The sequence below is a fragment of the Hylobates moloch genome, unplaced genomic scaffold (genome assembly GCF_009828535.3).
Source record: "Hylobates moloch isolate HMO894 unplaced genomic scaffold, HMol_V3 SCAFFOLD_17, whole genome shotgun sequence".
Lineage (NCBI taxonomy): Eukaryota > Metazoa > Chordata > Mammalia > Primates > Hylobatidae > Hylobates > Hylobates moloch.
The window spans coordinates 51,498,161-51,520,959 of record NW_026652292.1 but is presented as its reverse complement, the minus strand read 5'-3'; the positions used below and the strand labels follow the sequence as shown (position 1 = coordinate 51,520,959).

General features: G+C 40.6%; 1 protein-coding gene and 1 non-coding gene across 4 annotated transcripts in view; one reads left to right on the top strand and one right to left on the bottom strand.

Annotated features, from left to right (window-relative positions):
- The window catches only part of SMIM14 (small integral membrane protein 14), an 86,658-nt gene that overhangs the window by 52,852 nt on the left and 11,007 nt on the right, over positions 1-22,799 (bottom strand). The window contains exons 1-2 of one of the 3 annotated variants that reach the window (XM_032135238.2): positions 22,454-22,582; positions 1,069-1,178 (exon numbers count right to left, since the gene is read on the bottom strand). In XM_032135238.2, coding sequence (XP_031991129.1) covers positions 1,069-1,143 — 75 coding nt within the window. In that variant the 5' untranslated portion in view covers positions 1,144-1,178; positions 22,454-22,582. Of the gene's footprint in view, positions 1-1,068; positions 1,179-22,453; positions 22,583-22,799 lie in introns of those variants that run through there. The other 2 variants (XM_058430289.1, XM_032135237.2) reach the window with 2 other exon arrangements.
- LOC116457213 (U7 small nuclear RNA) lies at positions 16,484-16,544 on the top strand. Its single transcript, XR_004244969.1, has one exon. It is a non-coding gene; the product is annotated as a U7 small nuclear RNA (small nuclear RNA).

The following is a 22,799-nucleotide window of genomic DNA, read 5'->3' as shown; positions in this document are numbered from 1 at the left end:
CAAACCAAAAAAGACACAATGAAAGAAAGAAAGAAAGAAAGAAATGCTTTACATAGAGATTTGTATTGTCATGCCATATGTTGGTGTCAGATTTGAACTATATCATAATAGGAACTGTCAATAGCAGCTTAGCAGGCAAACAAGCTCCACACAGCTAAAAACAATTTTATTTGTATTGATATAAAGTAGAAAAGGCAATATACATATTTGTTAGCTACCCATGATGGCAAATTTCACCAACACAAATCTACCATAAAGACAGTAGTCTGGGCTGGGAAGGTGGATCACAGCTGCATTCCCAGCACTATGGGGGGCTGAGGCGGGCAGAACACTTGAGGTCAGGAGTTTGAGACCAGCCTGGACAACATGGTGAAACCCAGTCTCTACTAAAAATGCAAATATTAGCTAGGCGTGGTGGCACACTCCTGTAGTCCCAGTTACTCGGCAGGCTGAGGTAGGAGAATCGCTTGAACTCAGGAGGTGGAGGCTGCAGTGTGCCGAGATAGCACCACTACACTCCAGCCTGGGCAACAGAGCGAGACTCCCTCTCAAAAAATAATAATAATAATAAAGACGGTAGTCTGTTTTCATCTCTAATGAAATAATTACTAGCAAACTTTTTTTTTTGAGACGGAGTCTCGTTCTGTCACCCAGGCTAGAGTGCAGTGGCATGATCTCAGCTCACCACAATCTCCGCCTCCTGGGTTCAAGCAATTCTTGTGCCTCAGCCTTCCGAGTAGCTGGGATTAAAAGTGTATGCCACCATGCCTGGCAAATTTTTATATTTTTAGTAGAGATGGGGTTTTGCTTTGTTGGCCAAACTGGTCTCGAACTCCTGAGCTCAAGTGATCCGCCTGCCTCGGCCTCCCAAAGTGATGGGATTACAAGTGTGAGCCACTGTGCCCGGCCACATTTTAATCATTACAACTTAAACAAATGTGGAATTTCAATTATGAAATACTTTTTAGTGACCATCAGATGAAAACCCTCCAATAACCAGTATTTTCATGAAAAGAGGATACAAGGGGTACAGATCAGTTCAGAATAGGACTGTTCTTTTCATCTCACCAGATTGATCAGTCTTCTCATTGCATGTTCATGAGAGCAAACACATTCACAGGGATCGAATCCACCTTCTGCCATGATTACCCAGCTTGATTTTACTTGACTGTTTAAATCTAGGAGGAAGGAAAAAATACTGTAAGTCTACTATTCAGAATTACTCTTTCTCTTGAGCTATGAAAAATTCTGATATTGTATACATTCACAATAGTTTTATTAAACTATGTATAGTATTTATTAATGACCTGTATCTATTAATTTATTATTAATCCTATATGAATTATGAATCTATACAGGTGATTGGCTACCCCTTCTGCCATCAGCCCATAAACACAAATGTCTTCAGTGCTGTAAACTGGCCCCGCCTGTGATGCTGAGGATGCTAGAACCTACTCTGCTTAATTACTCAATTATTTGACTTTATTAGCTCCAGTATGCAAATAATGTAAACCAGCCTTTACCCTCACGAAGAAAGACATCTGAAAAGGTATCTAAAATGATACTAAGGTTTATGGGGGGAAATTAATGACATAGGTAAGAAATAGCTAGGTAGATTTCAAAAAATAAAGAGAAACAAATGAGAGATAAGATGGAATACTGGCAACCAGATTTACTGTTCTGCCTAAAACAGTTTTTTAAAATCTAGACAAAATACATGAAACAATTGTTTTTTGTTGTTGTTTTGTTTTGTTTTTAGACAGCGTCTCGCTCTGTTGCCCAGGCTGGAGTGCAGTGGTACGATCTCAGCTCACTGCAACCTCCGCCTCCTGGGTTCAAGAGATTCTCCTGCCTCAGCTTCCTGACTAGCTGGGATTACAGGCACATACCATGCCTGGCTGATTTTCATATTTTTAGTAGAGATGGGGTTTTGCCATGTTGGCCAGGCTGGTCTTGAACTCCTGACCTCAGGTGATCTGCCCGCCTCGGCCTCCCAAAGTGCTAGGATTACAAGTGTGAGCCACCATGCCCAGCCAGAAACAACTGTTTTTAAGATATTAAGGCCAGGCACAGTGGCTCACTCCTGTAATCCCAGCACTTTGGGAGGCTGAGGTGGGAGGATCACTTGAGCCCAGGAGTTTGAGACCAGCCTGGGCAAACTAGTGAGACCTCACCTCTACAAATAATTTAAAAATTAGCCGGGCATGGTGGCACAAACCTGTGGTCCCAGCTACTCAGAAGGCTGAGGTGGGAGGATTGCTTGAGCCCAGACAGTCAAGGCTGCAATAAGCCATGATCACACCACTACATTCCAGCCTGGGCAACATAGTGAGTTCATGTTTAAAAAACAAAAGGGCTGAGTGTGGTGGCTCACACCTGTAATCCCAGCACTTTGGGAGGCCGAGGCGGGTGGATCACAAGGTCAGGAGATAGAGGCCATCCTGGCCAACATGGTAAAACCCCATCTCTACTAAAAATACAAAAATTAGCCAGGCATGGTGGCATGTGCCTGTAGTCCCAGCTACTCAGGAGGCTGAGACAGGAGAATCGCTTGAATCTGGGAGGCAGAGGTTGCAGTGAGCCAAGATCCCGCCACTGCACTCCAGCCTGGCGACAGAGCAAGACTCTGCTCAAAAAAAAAAAAAAAAAGACACTGAACATGAGGCTACAAAGCACAGTGATACATGAGAGACAGAAGAACAAATGAGATGAGCCCTATCACTGGCCCAGTTTACTGCCTCGAGGAGACTCTAGTTCCAAGTATGGGGTGGGAAAACCCAGACCAGAGCCCAGTGGTATCCCTAAGTTGGGGAGAAGAAACTAGAAGAATGACTATATTAAGGAGAGACATTAAAGATAGTAAAATCATCCAACTGGACTGGTAGAGACAAAAACAAGTGTCTGAAATGAAAAATACACCAGATGGGTTTAATAGCATATGAGACATTACAGAAGAAAAGATTTCTGAACTTGAATACATAATAACAGTAGCTATCAAAAATGAAATAACAGAAAAAAGAGTGGATGAACTAGTAGTCCCAGCTACTTGGGTGGTTGGGGCAGGAGGACCATTTGAGCCCAGGAGTTCAAGGCCAGCCTGAGCAACATAGTGAGAACCCATCTCTGAAAAAATAGACAAAAACATATATAGGCCATTAATGAGCTGTGGGACAACTTCGAATGGTCTAATATATGTGAATTGTGGACACATCCATCAAAACTTATCAAATTGTATATTTAAATGTGCATAGTTTATTATTTATCAATTATATCTCAATAACGAGTAAAATTAATGCTTATATATAGCATTAGTCATGGAAAATGATTCTGGTTAAAAGGTGGAATAGGCAGATCAATAAAACAATTCATAAATTAAGGAACTTAGTTCATTCACTCAAAAATATTTAGTGCTTGTGCTAGGCCTATTAGAAATTTAAAAGTAGGCTGAGTATGGTGGCTGACACCTGTAATCCTAGTAGTTTATGAGGCGGAGGCAAGAGGATCACTGGAGCTCAGGAGTTCGAGAATAGCCTGAGCAACATAGTGAGACCTCATCTCTGTAAAAATAAAAAAGAAATTTAAAGTAAACAAAAACTGATAGTTCTTACCCTAATGGTGTTCACATTCCAGTAGTAGAGACAGATACTAATCTAAATGTTTTTTAAATTAGAAATACAAACTGATAGATGCTATAAAAGATAAATGAAAGAGTGAAAAGACAACTCCCAGAATGGAATATTTGCAAATCATCTGTCTGATAAAGGTTTAATATTCACAACATATAAAGAATTCCCGTAACTCAATAACAAAAGATAAGCAATTTTTAAATGGCAAAGAACTTGAACAGACATTTATTCAAAGAAAATATACAAATGGCTAATAATTATATTAAAAATGCTTAAAGTCAGTAATCATTAGGGAGATGCAAATCAAAACCACAATTAGATACCACTGCATACCTACTAGTATGGCTGTAATCAAAATGGAAAATGAGTGAGGTAGAAAAATTAGAACCCTCATATAACCCTCATGTAAAGTGGTGGTGTGGCTGCTGTGGAAAATAGTTTGAAAGTTCCTCAAAAGTTAAACACAGATTATCATAAGACTCAACAATTCTACTCATAGGTATATACCTAAGAGATTTGAAAACATGGACTCAAGATTGGGCATGGTGGCTCACGCCTATAATCCCAGCACTTCTGAAGGCTGAGGTGAGAGGATCACTTGAGCCCAGGCAACACGGTGAGCAAGACCCTGTCTCTATTTATAAACAACAACAAAAAAGAAAACATGACTCCAACAGATACTTGTTTACCAAATATTCACAGCAGCATTGTTTGCAATAGGCAAGAGACAGAAACAACCCAAGTGTCCACCAACTGAAAAATGGATAAACAAAATGTGGTATACACACATACAATGGGGATATTCAGCTGTAAAACGGAATGAAGTTCTGATATATGTTACAACATGAATGAACTTTGAAAACATTCATCAAACTGAAACTAGCCAGACAAAAAATAATATGGTATTATTCCATTTATATGAAATATCTAGTGGCCGGGCGCGGTGGCTCATGCCTGTAATCCCAGCACTTTGGGAGGCCGAAGCAGGTGGATCACGAGGTCAGGGGTCGAGACCATCCTGGCTAACATGGTGAAACCCCGTCTCGACTAAAAATACAAAAAGTTAGCCAGGCGTGGTGGCGGGCGCCTGTAGTCCCAGCTACGCGGGAGGCTGAGGCAGGAGAATGGTGTGAACCCCAGGGGGCGGAGCCTGCAGTGAGCCGAGATCGCGCCACTGCACTCCAGCCTGGGCGACAGCGAGACTCTGTCTCAGAAAAAAAAAAAAAAAAAGAAATATCTAGCTAGAATAGGCAAATTCATGGAGACAGGAAGTAGAATGGTGACTTCCAGGGACTTAGGGAAGAAGAGAATGGGAAGTTACTGCTTCATGAGTTTGTATCTATGGTAATAAAAAAGTTTTCAAAATGATGGTGATGATTGCACAACACTGTGAATGTAATTAATGTCACCAAATTGTACACTTTAAAAATGGTTAAAACTGCAAATTTTGTTATATTTTACCCCATTAAAAACAATCATTCTGGTTGCCTAGAGCTGGGAAGTTTGCAGGGGAAATAGGGAGTGACTGCTAATGTGTATAGGCTCTTTTGGGGGGCTGAAAAAAATGTTCTGTGGTGATAATCACACAACTCTGTGAATATACTAAAAGACACTGTATTGTACATTTTATTTTATTTTATTTTATTTAGTTTTTTGAGATGGAGTCTCGCTCTGTCACCCTGGCTGAAGTGCGGTGTCATCATCTCAGCTCACTGAAACCTCCACCTCCCGAATTCAAGCAATTCTCCTGCCTCAGCCTCCGGAGTAGCTGGGACTACAGGTGCATGCCACCATGCCTGGCTAATTTTTTGTATTTTTTTTTAGTAGAGACATTGTTTCACCATGTTAGCCAGGATGGTCTTGAACTCCTGACCTAGTGATCCGCCTGCCTTGGCCTCCCAAAGTGCTGGGATTAGAGGCATAAGCCACCATGCCCGGCCTGTATTGTACATTTTAAACAGATGCATTATATGGTATGTGAATCATATCTCAAAAAAGCTGTTACATAAATGGTGCCTAGAGATCATATACATGTTCTAAACTCATCTGGAGAGTCAGGGAAGATTTTACTGAAGAAATTAACTAGGAGTTGAGAGTGGAGGAATGAGATAAATACATTAGGGCGAGGTAGAAGTAGAAGGTGTGAGACTTGGGGGTTGAGGGCATTCTAGACACAAAGGGAAAAAGTACAAAGGTCCTTAATGAGTAAGAGTATGACATGTTGGAGGAACTGAAAGAAAGCCAGACTGTGCTAGAATCCAGATAGCAAAGTGGTTTAAAATGACCCAGGAGAGGTCAGGGGGAGTCATGCCACAAAGGGTCTTTCAGGCTATGTTTATGATTAGGTCGTTACCCCAACAGCAATGTGAAGAGCAATGTGAAGCAATGTGCTTTCATCCTGATGTGTTCTAAAAAGACCACCTCAGCTGCACGATGGAAAACTGAGAAAAGGGAAGCCACAGTAGGTAGAGGGAACCTAGTTAAAATGCTCTTTCAACAGATCAGCAACAATGGCGGGGCTCCTTGGAGAATGATACTTTAATGACAGCATATTGAATCACTGGAAGGAAGACAAATTATTTCATAAATAGTGTTAGCTCCCTCCCTATTCTCATTCCTTATGCCAAAATAAATTCTAGACGCATGAGTGATTTAACTTTTAATTTTGAGACAGGGTCTGGCTCTGTCACCCAGGCTGGAGTGCAGTGGTGCGAACACACCTCACTGCAGCCTCAACCTCCCAGGCTCAAGTGATCCTTCCCTCTCAGCCTCCCAAGTAGCTGGGACCACAGGTACACACCCTGTCTTGCTAGTTGCCCAGGCTGGTCTTGAACTCTTGAGCTCAAGTGATCCTCCCTCCTCAGCCTCCCAAAGTGCTGAAATTACAGGTGTGAGCCACCATGCCTGGTCCAATTTAACTTTTAAAAATGAAGTCACACATAAAATTAGTTAACCTCAGCAACATATTAGAATACAGTATCCACAAATTGACCCATGATTTTACTGAAATTGAAAATATGCAAAAGGTGCCATTTAAAATCATGGATTATTTAATAAATGGCAGGGTAATTGTCTTTTTTTTTTTTTAAGTAAGCTGTGACACATACATAAAGCACTGGAAGCCTGAGCAATATAGCAAGACCCCATCTCCACACACAAAAATTTTTTTTAATTAGCTGGGTGTGGTGGCGTGTACCTGTAGTTCTAACTACTCTGGGGGCTGAAGTGGGAGGATCGCTTGAGCCCAGGAGATTGAGACCATAGTGAGCTATGATCACACCACTGCATTCCAGCCTGAGTGACAGAACTAGACCTGGTCTCTTAAAACAAAACAAAACAAAACAGAACTGAAAGAACATACATCAGACTTAATATGTGAATAGCTTTGGGGAAGAGAATAAAATTTTGGGGAATAGAGTTTCATTGTTAATTTTTACATTTCTTATGAGTATGTATTTATGTATTAAGACTTCTAAAATATAAATTTTAATTTTAAAAAGCCACACATATATAACTACAAGAAGATGACTGGGATACATATAGAATATAAGTCCAAGAAACCATGAAGGAAAGGAACAATAATTTTAACAACCAAAACCAATAAAAGTTTCTATAAAACCAAAAATATACCATAAAATGACAATACAACAAACTTGAAAAACCATGTGCAATATCAGGGCTAGTTTCCTTAATTTACAGAGAACTCTGAAAAAATCAGTATGAAAATGGCAACCTAGTAGAAAAGTGAGCGAAGATTACATTCACAGGAAAATACAGAACCAATAAGCAAATACAAAATGGAAGTGTAAATCAAAACAATCTTATACCTATCAGGAGATTGGTAAAATTAATTCATCCAGCCAGGCACAGTGGCTCACGCCTGTAATCCCAGCACTTTGGGAGGCCAAGGCAGGCAGATCACCTGAGGTCAGGAGTTCAAGACCAGCCTGGCCAACATGGCCAAACCCCATCTCTACTAAAAATACAAAAATTAGCTGGGCATGGTGGCAGGTACCCATAATCCCAGCTACTCAGGAGGCTGAGGCAGGAGAATTGCTTGAACTCGGGGGGTGGAGGTTGCAGTGACCCAAGATAGCGCTAATTCACTCCAGCCTCAGCAACAGAGCAAGACTCCATCTCAAAAAAAAAAAAAAAAAACAATTAGCCAGGCATGGTGGTGTGCACCTGTAATCCTAGCTACTCAGGAGGCTGACACAGAAGAATTGCTTGAACCCAGGAGGTGGAGGTTATAGTGAGCCGAGATTGCCCAGCCTGGGCAACAGAGCAAGACTCCATCTCAAAATAATAATAATAATTCATCCTGGTTAATTTGAATATTCATATTCAAACAAGTATGCAAAATTTCTGTACAGCTTGTTTACTGGAATACCATAACAGCAAAGAAAAAAGTAATGCAAAGTATTTATCAGTGTTGTTCCGATTAAATGATGCAATGAGTACATGAGATCCTATACAGCTGTTGGAAAGAATAAGGTAGATTTCTACGTGGTGATTTGGTGAACCAACCAACATATATTGAGATGAAATCAAGCTGTAAACAGGGCAAACCTTTCCATCTAATATCCTTCTAGATCTGCTTGCCTGAGCTAAGGGGAGAAGGGGAGGTGAGGATTGGAAGGGGAGATGGAGATGCGGCCTAAGCTGGAGAGGCTCACTTTCCAGAAGGTAAACAACACCATATGCAAACTCTACTTCACAGCTTTGTCTGAGGCCACTCTGTCCACACCTTTAAAAAAAAGTGATTAGCTTTCACGTTAGAGAATTGATTGTACATATCCAACACAGAAAACTCTGAAAGTAAATATAACCTACCCTTATATGTAAAGTTCACCAGTAAATTCCTGTTTCTCAACTGTCTTTTCTTTTTTTGTTGTTTTTTCTTTCTTGAGACGGAGTTTCACTCTTGTTACCCCAGGTGGAGTGCAATGGCGTGATCTTGGCTCACTGCAACCTCCACCTCCCAGGTTCAAGCAATTCTCCTGCCTCAGCCTCCCAAGTAGCTGGGATTACAGGCATGCGCCACCATGCCCAGCTAATTTTTTATTTTTAGTACAGATGGGGTTTCACCATGTTGCTCAGGTTGGTCTCGAACTCTTGACCTCAGGTGATCCACCCGCCTCAGCCTCCCAAAGTGCTGGGATTACAGGCGTGAGCCACCGCACCGGCCTCAACTGTCTTTCTTTTCAAATTGTGCGCAAGGGCTCAGACTATGCTGGTCTGGATATAAGCAAGTGTTAACTACAAATACTGGTCCATCCTTCCTTAGTCCCGATGTGTATCCCCCAAGGCCAATACTGTGTTGGTTAAAATGAAATACTAGTCCATCCTTCCTTACTCCCAATGTGTATCCCCCCAGGCCAATACTGTGTTGGTTAAAATGAAATACTAGTCCATCCTTCCTTACTCCCAATGTGTATCCCGCCAGGCCAATACTGTGTTGGTTAAAATGAAAATATATTTTACTAAGATTTTCTTATTTTTAAAAAATTTGAGACAGGGTCTCACTGTGTCACCAAGGCTGGAGTGCAGTGGCACAATCACGGCTCACTGTAGCCTCGACTTGCCAGGCTCCAGCAATCCTTCCAATTCAGCTTCCCCAGCAGCTGGGACTGCAGGCACCTGCCATCATGCCTGGCTAATTTTTGTATTTTTGGTAGAGATGAGGTTTTGCCATGTTGCCCAGGTTGGTCCTGAACTCCTGAGGTTAAGAAATCCAACTGCCTTGGCCTCCCAAAGTGCTGGGATTATTGGCACGAGCCAGCAAGCATGGCCTTTTACTAAGATTTTTATAAAAGAAATTAAATACAGAAATGACCACCTCTGTAGCCTCTGAACACAGAAATTTAAGAAAGTACAAGCACATTGGCTTTTATAAAGAAAGGGAGACTTGTTTTTATCAATGTATTACCCATCAAAATTGTAAAACATGGCTATTTTAAAATCTCTTTTTAATCCATTAAATTAACAAAATCAGACTCCACCACCACCCCTAAAAAAAAACAGAGCTTCTGGAGGGCAGAAATCTTAGTCATCATCATCTCTGAACACCACCTATATTGCTTAGCCACAGCACTCATAGAATAAATATTTACTGAATTCTTGACAATGTTTATTTTCTCTACAACTATATGTGTCAGAAACAAGTAAATCAACTAGAATTTTAAATTATACTTCAGTCTTAATTAGCCTCCAGTAAAATGAGAAAGTATATTTATAAATAGGACATTCCTCATAGTGCTACACTTCTGTGGAACTTTCTTTCTGTAAACTTGAGCTGTTTTAAGTACTACTACGTTTTCAGTTAACAGTTTCCATTTTAAAATCACTGGGGGTATTTTTGAAAATAGAATGAACACAGTTCTCTTTTGGTGAGGACCCAAGAACAAGTGTCAACACAAACCAGCAGCTAGGCACTAGAAGAAAAAAACTTAACCAGTTCCACCGCACATTTAAATCCCTCGGTCTCCAGAGGCATTAAGAAGCTGCTCTATCCTAAGCAAGACAGAACAGTTTTACTGAATCAGAATTTTAGTACATCTGCCTCAATGAGGTCTTTGATAGAAAGTAATTTAAAACAATGTTTCATCTTATATGTTTCATTGACTTTTTCATCTCCCCAATATATATCGCTAATGTTAGAGGACAATGCTAATACCAAAGTCACGGGGGGCTTGATCCTTGAGGACAGGCAGCTTCAAGACTTGTTTCTCAAAAATGTGCAACAGGTTACAAAGGTCTAAGTCATGAAAACATAAATAGTTTACTAAGAAAATTTAAAATAGCCAGGCACGGTGGCTCATGCTTGTAATCTCAGCATTTTGGGAGGCCGAGGCGGGTGGATCACCTGAGGTTAGGAGTTCGAGACCAGTGTGGCCAATATGGTGTGAAACCCAGTCTCTACTAAAAATACAAAAATTTGCTGGGCATGGTGGTGCGCGCCTGTAATCCCACCTGCTTGGGAGGCTGAAGCAGAATTGCTTGAACCTGGGAGGGTTGTAGTGAGCCGAGATGGCACCATTGCACTCCAGCCTGGGCAACAAGAGTGAAATTCCGTTATCAAAAAAAAAATTCAAAATAATTGAGGAGCAGTAAGGGAAGCAAACATAGGCATAGATGAAATAAAATGGACAATAAGTTGATAATTATTGAAGTTAGGTTATAGGTTCTGGGGAGTTCCTATGCTTTTTTTTTTTTTGAGACAGAGTTTTGCTCTTGTTGCCCAAGCTGGAGTGCAATGGCGTGATCTCAGCTGCCTGAAACCTCCACCTCCCAAGTTCAAGCGATTCTCCTGTCTCAGCTCCAGAGTAGCTGGGATTACAGGTGTGTGCCACCACGCCCGGCTAATTTTTTGTATTTTTAGTAGAGATGGAGTTCCACCATGTTGGGTAGGCTGGTCTTGAACTCTCAACCTCAGGTGATCTGCCTGCCTCGGCCTCCCAAATTGCTGGGATTACAGGTGTGAGCCACTGCACCCGGCCCCTATGCTACTTTTTAAAAATATTTTTATATTTCCATAATAGTCATTTAATTTATGTCAGCATTTTCCCATTTTTGTGATAGCAATCTGACTCCAGGTATATATTAAGCAACATGGTTTATAAGTGACTTTTTATGTAGCATTAAGGGCAAAATAAACAAACATGTCTGAAGCTCAAACAATTCTTAGCACAGAAAAGCAGTGGAAATCACATGAATGTTGAGAAGGCAAAAAGCAATTCCCCTCATTCTGCAGGTCCAGGTCATTTTCTCTCCTCTACAACTAATACAACCTTTCCTGGTAGAGTTTGGCAGTAATAACTCAGTTGAGTCATACTGTTGCTATATGTGGTGAGGGAATTTTCCAGTGCTGTTAACCAATTTATCATTGCTGTTAGAACCTTAAACACTAGCTCATGCAAGTCTCTAAGAGACAGAGGGAGTTAAAATAGCCGATAGTCTCTAAAATGTTTTTTTTTAATTTATTTATAGAGACAGGGTCTTGCTATGTTGCCCAGGCTGATCTTGAACTCCTGGGCTCAAGTGATCCTCCCACCTTGGCCTCCCAAAGTGTTGGGATTACAGGCGTGAGCCACGACCTCCGGCCTGAATGTAAGATATTAATATTAGGGGAAGCTGGGTGAGGAGTATACAGTAACTTTGTATTACCTTTGCAACTTTTCTGTAAGTCTAAATTTATCCCAAAATAAAAATATTTACTTAAAAAATGTCAAGTCCAACAGACCTTTAAAAAATAAATAAATGGATGGGGGGATTTTTAGGGCAGTGAAACAATTCTGTATACTACTACAGGATCATGGGTAACTGAAAATTGTTGAGCCTACTTTTGTGTATATTTTTTAAACCTATAATAAAAAGTGTTTTTACAAAGCTTGTCTCCTTAAGAATTACATTTCTATCACTGTGTCCTAAAGGACTGTCTGAATTGTGGATTACTGAAAATTCAAAAAATTATAAAGAACCCAAATGTTAGTAACTAAAGCTATGGTACATTCAAGCAATGAAACATACTATGTAGTAACATGGTATAGCTAGCAAAACTGGCCTCTTGCTAACAGTATCTCTATAGTAGATTTGGCTTATTCTGCTAGGCTATTCCATTGAAAACAAGGGACATCCCTGAAAAGGGTTAAATATTCCCAATTTTGTTGTTGTTGTTGTTGTTGTTTTTGAGGCTGAGACTCGCTCTGTCACCCAGGCTGGAGTGCAGTGTCGCCATCTTGGCTCACTGCAACCTCCACCTCCTGGGTTCAAGTGATTCTCCTGCCTCAGCCTCCCGAGTAGTTGGGAACACAGGTGTGTGCAACCACACCAGGCTAATTTTTGTATTTTTAATAAAGACGGAGTTTCACCATGTTGGCCAGGCTGGTCTCAAACTCCCGGCCTCTAGTGATCTGCTCCCTCAGCCTCCCAAAGTGCTGGGATTACAGGAGTGAGCCACCGTGCCTGGCCACATTTTATAACTTGGGAGTTTCTGACTCTTGCTGCTCAGAGACTCCATTGTGCTAACAGACATAAACTGAATGCGTGATTTGGCAAGTTCTTTTTCTTTCCTTTTTAAGTTAATCCTCCCTGATACCCACATCAAAACATAACAGAATAGTGTAACCTGACTGTGAGCTTATCTTCTCTATACATCTTCCAATCCATTCCTTACGTTAAAAAAAAAGAAAAGAAAAAAGAAAAGCAGGATTCTAAGGACCCAGAATTACTGCAACTGGATTTTTTCCTTATTTTTCTCAAGGCTATAGTATAAAAATATGTACCCTTATTAAACCTCTCTACTCTTTTTGCTAATCCCTGGTTTCCTCTCTCCTTCAAAAAGGTTAGTTCCCTGCTCCTTTTCCAAGAGCAACAATACTAAGAGATTCATTTCCCTCCTAAGAAATGAGTCAGAATTCCAGTATGCTCAGTGTGAAATTCCTGTGATTAAGGTTTTTAAAAGTATTTAGAATTACTATCTACCTAGAATTTAAACTTGGGGAAGAATTATTGTACATTAAACTCATTATACCAGTTATTGTTAAGATGATCAGATACTGATTTTTTTCCTTGTTTTCCTATGTTTCTATACATATTACTTTTTGAACCAAATTATATATTTACATATGAATGTGTAAATATTTACATATATGTACAAAGTTACATACATATGTAAACAACAGATACTACCCAAAATAAGAATAAAATGCTGATGTCAAAACTCCAATAACATTAGTAACTTAAGGCTAAGTTTCTGTGGAGAGATGTTTGCGAATAGTCCCAAACCTTAAGATTTTAGTTTTTGAAAGAGGACCTAAGTGGCCTGGGGACAGAAGTAGTAAGGAGACTTTTCACTGTATACGATTATGTGTTTTCTGAAATTACACCATTTGAATATTTTAACTATTCAAAGAGTATTAACTTTGTAAAAGAATAATCTTACAGTAAGTTTCTTGTTCTTCTCTCGACCATAACCACTAGCTCTAGGGAAAAATAATTATATCTCAATTTACTCGAATTGAATATGCTAAATTGTTTAAACCCTGTCTTACCCTCTATCATCACTGAATTTGTTGGTTAAATATATCATAAAAGGGATTGTAACTCTGTAGGTAAATGTAACAAAATTAAACATATCCCATCATCAATGAAGATATTAAAAAGTATGTAAACAGGCCCTATCATGGATACTTCTAAAGTCAGCCTTTCACCTAAATCTGAGGCAATCATTGTTTGCAAAAATCAGTTTTCAAAGTTTACTTTTCCCTTCCCTACTCACTCTCTGGTGGAAGCTTTAACAGAGGAAGAGAATCTAAACAATGAAACAGTGTATCTAAAACAATGTATCTACCATAAACTATTAATGTTGGTATAGTATTTTGTTAAATTAAGTTTAAAATAAAAGCAAATGGAAATTCATTTTAAAAACACGTAAGACAGAAAAAAATCAGGAAAACGACAATGCCTAAACTAGTTTTGTTTTTTATCTTTTCCCAAGGTGCATCTGCAATCAAAGACATCATCTGGATGCTTACCATAGTTGAGAAGACAAACGGAAAAAATGGTAGAGAGAGGAGAGAAGTAAGAGAGAATATTACTCCTGCCAAAGCAAGCCCACTTCTTCAGAAATAACAAGTGGAGCCAGCATAGAAACCTAAAGCTATCAGTGACATCTACTCAAGTCTTGGCAAATACAGAAAAGGCCCCCAAAACATCAAGAGAGGAATTATCACTAGGGGCTGCTGAGGAGAACTTACACCATTAAGAAAAAGGAAAATTCATTCAATCGAGCCCAACTCATTTGAACACCTTGATACTGAACACTGCAACAGGCATGGGAAAAACAATGATGAGCAAGATGTGACCACCACTCTCAAGATAACCTCAGTCTAATAAAAATGGGGCTCCAAGAACTGCACTTGAAAGCCCCAGAGTATTGGGAGGCCGAGGTGGGTGGGTCACGGGGTCAGGAGTTCAAGACCAGCCTGGCCAAGATGGTGAAATCCTATCTCTATTAAAAATACAAAAATTAGCCAGGCTTGGTGGTGGGCACCTGTAATCCCAGCTACTCGGGAGGCTGAAGCAGAGAATTGCTTGAACCTGGGAGGCAGAGGTTGCAGTGAGCCGAGATCGCCCCACTGCACTACAGCCTGGGCGACAGGGCGAGACTCCATCTCAAAAAAAAAAAAAAACAAAGCCCCAGTGTAATGAAACTCACTCATTCCCATTCTCTTTTACCCACTCTCACTGACTACACTTCCCAAGCAACAAGTGCCATTGCATAATAGCTTTTATATTTTTTAGGTCTGGTAATTTACAGAAAGGACTGCACATTGTTTTCAACCTGCATGTTGGACCTTGCAGGGCTGTCAAGCCCCCTGTTGAGAAGAAAGTGAGTGTGAATAGACTCAGTGGGAAGCAGCATTATGGAGTCGAGATTTGGGCATAAAATGGCAGTAGGGATGCATATACACCACATACTCACTTCTCCTGGCTGTTAGAGCCTTTATATTCCACAAGCCTGTCTTTGGAATGTATATATTATCTCTAACCAACAAATTAAGTGATGATAGAGAATAAGACAGGGTTTAGATAATTTGGCATGTTCAGTTCAAGAGAAAATTGAGATATAATTAAATATATATGAGAAAATTGAGATATATTTATATATATCTCTCTCTCAATTTTCTCAAAAAAAAAATATATATATGTATTTTTTTTAAGAGTGAGATAGGGACTAACGCTCTGTGGCCCAGCCTAGAGTGCAATGGCAATCATAGCTCACTGCAGCCTCAAACTCATGGGGGCTCAAGTGATCCTCCCATGTCAGCCTCCTGAGGAGCTGGGACTAGAGGCGCAGGCCACCATACCCAGCTACTTAAAAAAATATTTTTGCTGGGCATGGTAGCTCATGCCTGTAATCCCAGCACCTTGGGAGGCTGAGGTGGTAGGACCGCTTGAGCCCAAGAGTTCAAGACTGGCCTGGGAAACAGCAAGACCCCATCTCTATTAAGAAAAAAAAAAAAAAAAAATTCGGACGGGCGCTGTGGCTCACGCCTGTAATCCCAGCACTTTGGGAGGCCGAGGCAGGCAGATCACGAGGTCAGGAGATGGAGACCATCCTGGCTAACACGGTGAAACCCTATCTCTACTAAAAATACAAAAAATTAGCCAGGCATGGTGGCGGGCACCTGTAGTCCCAGCTACTCGGGAGGCTGAGGCAGGAGAATGGCGTGAACCCGGGAGGCGGAGCCTGCAGTGAGCCGGAGATCGCGCCATTGCACTCCAGCCTGGGCAAGAGAGCTAGACTGTATCAAAAAAAAAAAAAAATTATTTAAAAATAAAAATAATTTTTTTTTGTAGAGATGGAGGTCTTGCTATGTTGCCCCTGGTTGGTCGACATAGCAAGGCCAGGCTGATCCTCTGGCCTCAGCCTCCCAAAGTGCTGGGATTATAGGCGTGAGCCATTGTGCCCAGCCTGGAATATGCCGAATATAAAAGTGCTTGTGAGCTGCTATGTACTATAGGAATGTAATGAAAACGATATTTTACTATTACTGTTTCTACAACAATCCACTTTTATGTGGGAAGTGGTAAGTAAGTCCTGATGACCCTGTGTTAAATCTTTAAGGCCAAATGTCTTCTTTGTCTGGTCCTGGCAGGAATAAACAAGTTTTTAAAAAATGGTGTGCAAACACACACACACACATAATTACAACCAGCAAATCAGATTTGTAGAATTTTCTGAACAAATTCACCTCAAAATATATCTATTTATATTTATATATCAAAATTGGAATCACAAATAAATGGGGAAGGGATTGCAATTTCAATAAATTCAGTGCTAGGAAAACCTACAGTGTTACACCTCTTTTAGAATTTGTCTAGCAGGCTTTCTGTTTTTGCTGGAAAGCTCCCCAGAAAAAATTCCAAAAAGAAAAAGAAAACCTACTAGCAGTTAAGGAGGAAAAAAATCAGCAATTCTACCAGATAAGTAAGGTTAACATTTACTTGATCTTCAGGGAAAGACTTCCTACAGAATACAAACTTTGCATCCATTAAACTACAGAGAGAAAACAAAAAATATAAATACAATGAAAAATATCAAATTTAGGACATAAGACTGTGCATTTAAAAAAAAATCCCAAGTAAAATTAAAAGAGCAAAAGAATTAGGGGAAAAAAACTCCAAATATTCCACTAATATAGCTGGCAAGGACATTTTAAAAATGCAAAGCATATGCAAACCAATTCTTTAGTAAGATGGAGCCATTTATACACTGCATTTGAAATTACAAACCATAACTTTTCTGGCAATACAAATCCAGATGTTAAAAAACGTGCATGCCCTCTGAATCATTCCAGTTCTAAGACTATCAAGGAAAATAATCTGAAATACAAAGATTTATATACAAAGATGGTTATCATGGCTTTAAAGTAGTGAAAAATGGGGATGATCTAAATATCCAGCTAAAAAGAAATATTTAAATTGTGATATACACTGTAAAGTATTATACAGCCAAATGTTTCTTTTTTTTTTTTGAGAAAGGCTCTCGCTCTCTCACCCAGGCTGGCATGCAGTACAGCAATCACGGCTCACTGCATCCTTGACCTCCCAGGCTCAAGTGATCTCATCCCGAGTGGCTGGGACTACGGGGGCACGTGTGAACATGCTTGGCTTTTTTTTTTTTTTTTTTAAGTAGAGACGGGGTCTCATTATGTTTCTCAGGCCAGTCTCGAACTCCCAGGCTCAAGCCATCTTCCTGCCTCAGCCTCCCAAATTGCCGGGATTACAGGAATGAGCCACTGCACTCAGCCTCATTTTCTTTCTTAATAATATGGAGAAATGATCACAACATAATTTTAAAAGTATATTAAAAAGGGCATAAAAATAAACATAGCAAATGCACTTCTGTTTGTTTTTTGTTTTTTTTTTTGAGACAGAGTCTTGCGCTGTCGCCCAGGCTGAAGTGCAGTGGCGGGATCTCAGCTCACTGTAAGCTCTGCCTCCTAGGTTCATGCCATTCTCCTGCCTCAGCCTCCCAAGTAGCTGGGACTACAGGCGCCCGCCACCGTGCCCGGATAATTTTTGTATTTTTAGTAGAGACAGGGTTTCACTGTGTTAGCCAGGATGGTCTCGATCTCCTGACCTCATGATCCGCCCAACTTGGCCTCCCAAAGTGCTGGGATTACAGGCGTGAGCCACTGTGCCCAGCCGCAAATGCACGTTTTATTTTTATTTTTATTTCTTTTTTGAGACGGAGTCTCACTTTTTTGCCCAGGCTGGAGTCCAGTGGCATGGTCTCTGCTCACCGCAACCTCCGCCTCCCGGATTCAAGTGATTCTCCTGCCCCAGCCTCCCAAGTAGCTGGGATTACAGGTGTGTGCCACCACACCCAGCTAATTTTTTTTATTTTTAGTAGAGACAGGGTTTCAGCATGTTGGCCAGGCTGGTCTTAAACTCTTGACCTCAAGTGATCCGCCGCCTCTGCCTCCCCAAGTGTTGGGATTACAGGCGTGAGTCACCACGCCTGGCCTGCAAATGTGCATGTTTTTAAAGGCATAAGAAAACACATACAAATGAAAAGGCTAAAAGAAAACATAAAACTTTAACATCTGTTATCCCTGGGTGGAAGGATTTTACTTTTCACTTTGTACAGTTTTCAAATATCATATAATGGTTACATATTAACTTTTATAATCAGGAAAAAAATTTTTGGATGCAGCAGCTAAATCCAGGGAAAGTCACTCAGTTTCTTCAACAAATAAATGGCAAAAAATAAATAAATCTTAAGAGATGGCAGGGGAATGGTTACAGATTAAAGCAAAATTAAGAGATACCAATCCTGATTCAAACCAACCTAGTAAAAGGACATTTATGAACTATCAGGAACTTTGAACACTGTTTAAATGACATTGTTACATAAGTACAATGTCAATGATCACATCTAAAAAGAGTCCTTATCTCTTAGGGATCTCACTAAGTATTTTCAGTTAAAGTGATACAATACCTGGTGTCTAGTTTAAAATAAACCTGCCAAGGGGGGAGAGGTATGGATGAAACAAAACCACCATGAGTTTAACTGCTGAAGGCAAGTGATGGGTCCACAGAGATTCATTACACCATTTTACCTTTTAGTGCTAAAAATTTCAAATTATTAATACATAAAAGGTTTTTTAAAAATACATTTTTATAGAAAAACAATTATCTCTTCCCCTTCTCCCCCACTCCATGCAAACACAGCTCTTCCTGAGAAGGCAGGGATAACATTGGCTAATTCAAGGCCAGAATATGAAAACTCTTTTATTGTGATTTTAAAGAATGTGATTTATGATAAAATTACTTGTCACATAGCCAGCCAAATCTTCACAGTGATGAAGAACAATATCATAATTCTTTCCATGTTAAAAATAGGCCAGGCGCAGTGGCTCATGCCTGTAATCCCAGTACTTTGGGAGGCCAAGAAGGTTGGATCACCTGAGGCCAAGAGTTCAAGACCAGCCTGGCCAACATGGTGAAACTCCATCTCTACTAAAAATACAAAAAAATTAGCCGGGTGTGGTGGTGCATGCCTGCAGTCTCTGCTACTTGGGAGGCTGAGGCAGGAGAATCACTTGAACCCAGGAGGCAGAGGTTGCAGTGAGCGGAGATTGCACCACTGCACTCCAGCCTGGGTGACAGAGCAAGACTCCATCTGAAAAAATGAAAAAATAAAAATAAAAACCCTCAGCAAGAAGAAAATGCACAGTAACAATTTAGAATGTATGCAATTATTCATAACCATTGTCTGGTCAGTAAAAAAGAAATAGAGGTTAAAAAATAGAACATATGCAATTAGTTTTTAGAAAACAGAGATACTGGTCAATGAAATGGGAGGCCAGAGGAAGCATTCTATGCATCCTTAAGATGCATCCTTTTTATCTTAAAAAGCATCAATAAGTAGTTGGGATGACTTTTATCAGATTACCCAGTCTCAGTATAATGAGGTGTTCAAACCTACTCATACACAATACTTTTTACAAAATATTCAAAACTGATTATTCTTTCAACACAAATGGCTCTCAAATATTACCACACCTAGTTTATGTTCTAATGTAGCTTTACTACTTTCACATCTTAACAAGAGCCCTTCTGATAAAAATCAAAGCAGGAAAACTTTCTGTTTTTAAAATGAGGAACATAGCCCCAGCTAAGGTAGCAATTTCACCATGATCACACATCTAGTATATGACAGATCTTATACATGAAGTCACATTGTGAAATCCTGACCAGGACTCATTCCCCATCTGCCAGATATGACCAATCATGCTAGTTATGTCTGTTTCACCCTTACAAAGACAACTTTAGAGCAGTACAGAAATTAGATAACTATCAAATAACTTCCTATTAGTTTGGCCAGGCGCAGTGGCTCATGCCTGTCATTCCAGCACTTTGGGAGGCTGAGGCAGGCGGATCACCTGAGGTCAGGAGCTCAAGACTAGCCTGGCCAACAAGGTGAAACCCCATCTCTACTAAAAATACAAAAATTAGCTGGGCGTGGTGGCGCGTCCCTGTAATCCCAGCTACTCGGGACACTGAAGCAGAAGAATTGCTTGAACCTAAGAGGCGGAGGTTGCACTGAGCTGAGATCACACTCCAGCCTGGACAACAGAGCAAGACACCATCTCAAAAAAAAAATTCCTATTAGTTCTTAGTAACGAAGTACTTTTCTCTTAAACTACATTTGTTTCTCTGATGGGATGTAGGCAAGAAAAGGATGCAGACTCAGCTGGGCATGGTGGCTCACACCTATAATCCCAGCACTTTGGAACGCCGAGGCAAGCAGATCATGAGGTCAGGAGTTCGAGACCAGCCTGGCCAACAAGATGAAACCCCATCTCTACTAAAGACACACACAAAAAAGACAAAAATTAGCTGGGTGTGGTGGCGCATGCCTGTAATCCCAGCTACTCGGGAGGCTGAGGCAGGAGAATTGCTTGACCTTGGGAGGCGGAGGTTGCAGTCAGCTGATATCACGCCGTTGCACTCCAGCCTGGGCAACAGGGCGAGACATTGTCTTAAAAAAAAAAAAGAAAAAGAAAAAGAAAAGGATGCAGACTCAAGTTCAAATTGGTCAATTAATGTTTGCTAAAAATTATTCTAAAGCTATACCTGGGAGAAGTTAAAGACATACAAAATTTAAATGTTGAAATAAACCCCATTACATGCCCTCAATATCACAATTCTCTGTGATCTAAACTCATGCAGCATTAAAACTCCCTGAAACTCATCATTACAAATTTTTTTTTCTTTTTTGAGACGGAGTCTTGCTCTGTTGCCCAGGCTGGAGTGCAGTGGCACAATCTCGATTCACTGCAACCTCCACCTCCTGGGTTCCAGTGATTCTCTGCCTTAATCTCTCAAGTAGTTGGCATTACAGGCGCGCGCCACCACACCCAACTAATTTTTGTACTTTTAGTAGAGACAGGGTTTCACCACGTTGGTCAGGCTGGTCTCAAACTCCTGACCTCTGGTGATCAGTCTCCCAAAGTGCTGGGATGACAAGCGTGAGCCACTGCACCCAGCCAATCCCTGAAATTCTTATAAAATAATCTTACAAGAAAGCGAAAGCTTAAAGACACCCTTTCCAGAGGGCATACTATTCAAAAGGAAGAGACTAGAGCGGGCGAGAAAGGACAACAAAAGTTTATTTTCCACAGAATACAACAGGAATATACAGAAGCAACTAGGTCAGCATGGCCAGAGGCCACTGTATAGATCAGGTATAGATTAGTGCAGGGGTCCCCAACCCCCAGGCCATGGACTGCTACTGGTCTGTGGCCTGTTAGGAATCCAGCAGCACAGCAGAAGGAGGTGAGGTGTGGGCCAGCAAGCATTACCACCTGAGCATTACCACCTGAGCTCTGCCTTCTATCAAATCAGCGGTGGCATTAGATTCTCACTGGAGCAACTGCATGCGAGGGATCTAGGCTGCACGATCCTTATGAGAAAATAATGTCTGATGATCTGAGGTAGAATAGTTTCATCCCAAAACCATTCTCCCCACTCCCCCCACCCCTGCCCCAGCCCAGTGAAAAAACTGTCTTCTATGAAAACGGTTCCTGGTGCAAAAAAGGTTGGGGACCACTGGATTAGAGTATACCAAGTCTTCATCTATTTATATTCAACAAATCACAACTTCACAAGTGGCACTATTACAACTTTGGAGATACAGCAGTTCTCGCCCACTCAATTAAGAATCGCTTGAATTGGAAAGAGGAAAGAACTGAGGCTCTGAAAGCTTCAGTAATTTGCCCAAAGTCACACAGCACAGGAGGTGGGATTCAAACGCCCTGTCTTCTCTCACTTCTCCTTTCTTGAAAAGGATGTATCTAACAAATTCTCAGGGGACTAAGTAACCAGCAAGAGAGTTCAGAGGAGGATACAGAAGAAACAAAGGTAGCTTTTATCATCAAGAGCTTGCAATCAAGTTAACTGTTAATTTAAATTAAATAACTGCTTACCAATAGATAATTAACAACTAAATAAATGTTACAAATTACCTTTGTGATCACTACTTTGGAGAAAGCTCAAAACTCAAGAAAAGGAAAACACTTTTCTCTTTAACCTTCTATTCCATCACTACTAGGCTTAACTCTTCAAGGTCAGAGAGAATTTCCTCATCTCCTTAATGTTTCCATTTCTCTGCAACACATGATTCTGTTAAGATTCATTCCCCCAGGCGGCCACCATTTTTCTAGAAATTCTCATTAAATGTGACCCTATTTTCTCAGGTGCCTTAGTCTATTGGGATGCTTAAACAAAGTAACACAGACTGGGTAACTTACAAACAACAGAAATTTACTTCTCACGGTTCTGGAGGCTAGGAAGTCCAAGATCAAGGCACTGGTAGATTCAGTGTCTGCTGAGGACCCACTCTCTGGTTGGTAGATGGTGCCTTCTCACTGTGTCCTACTATGGTGGAAGAGGCAAGCGGCTCTCTGAGCCCTCTTTTATAAGGGCTACTCCTCATGATGAGGGCTCCACCCTCATGACTTAATCACTACCCAAAGGCCCACCTCCTCCTAATACTATCACACTGGGGGTTAGGATTTCAAATATGAATTGTGGGGAACACAAGCATTCAGACCAAAAGACTGTCTTAAACATTACTTTCTCTTTCCTTGGCGACCC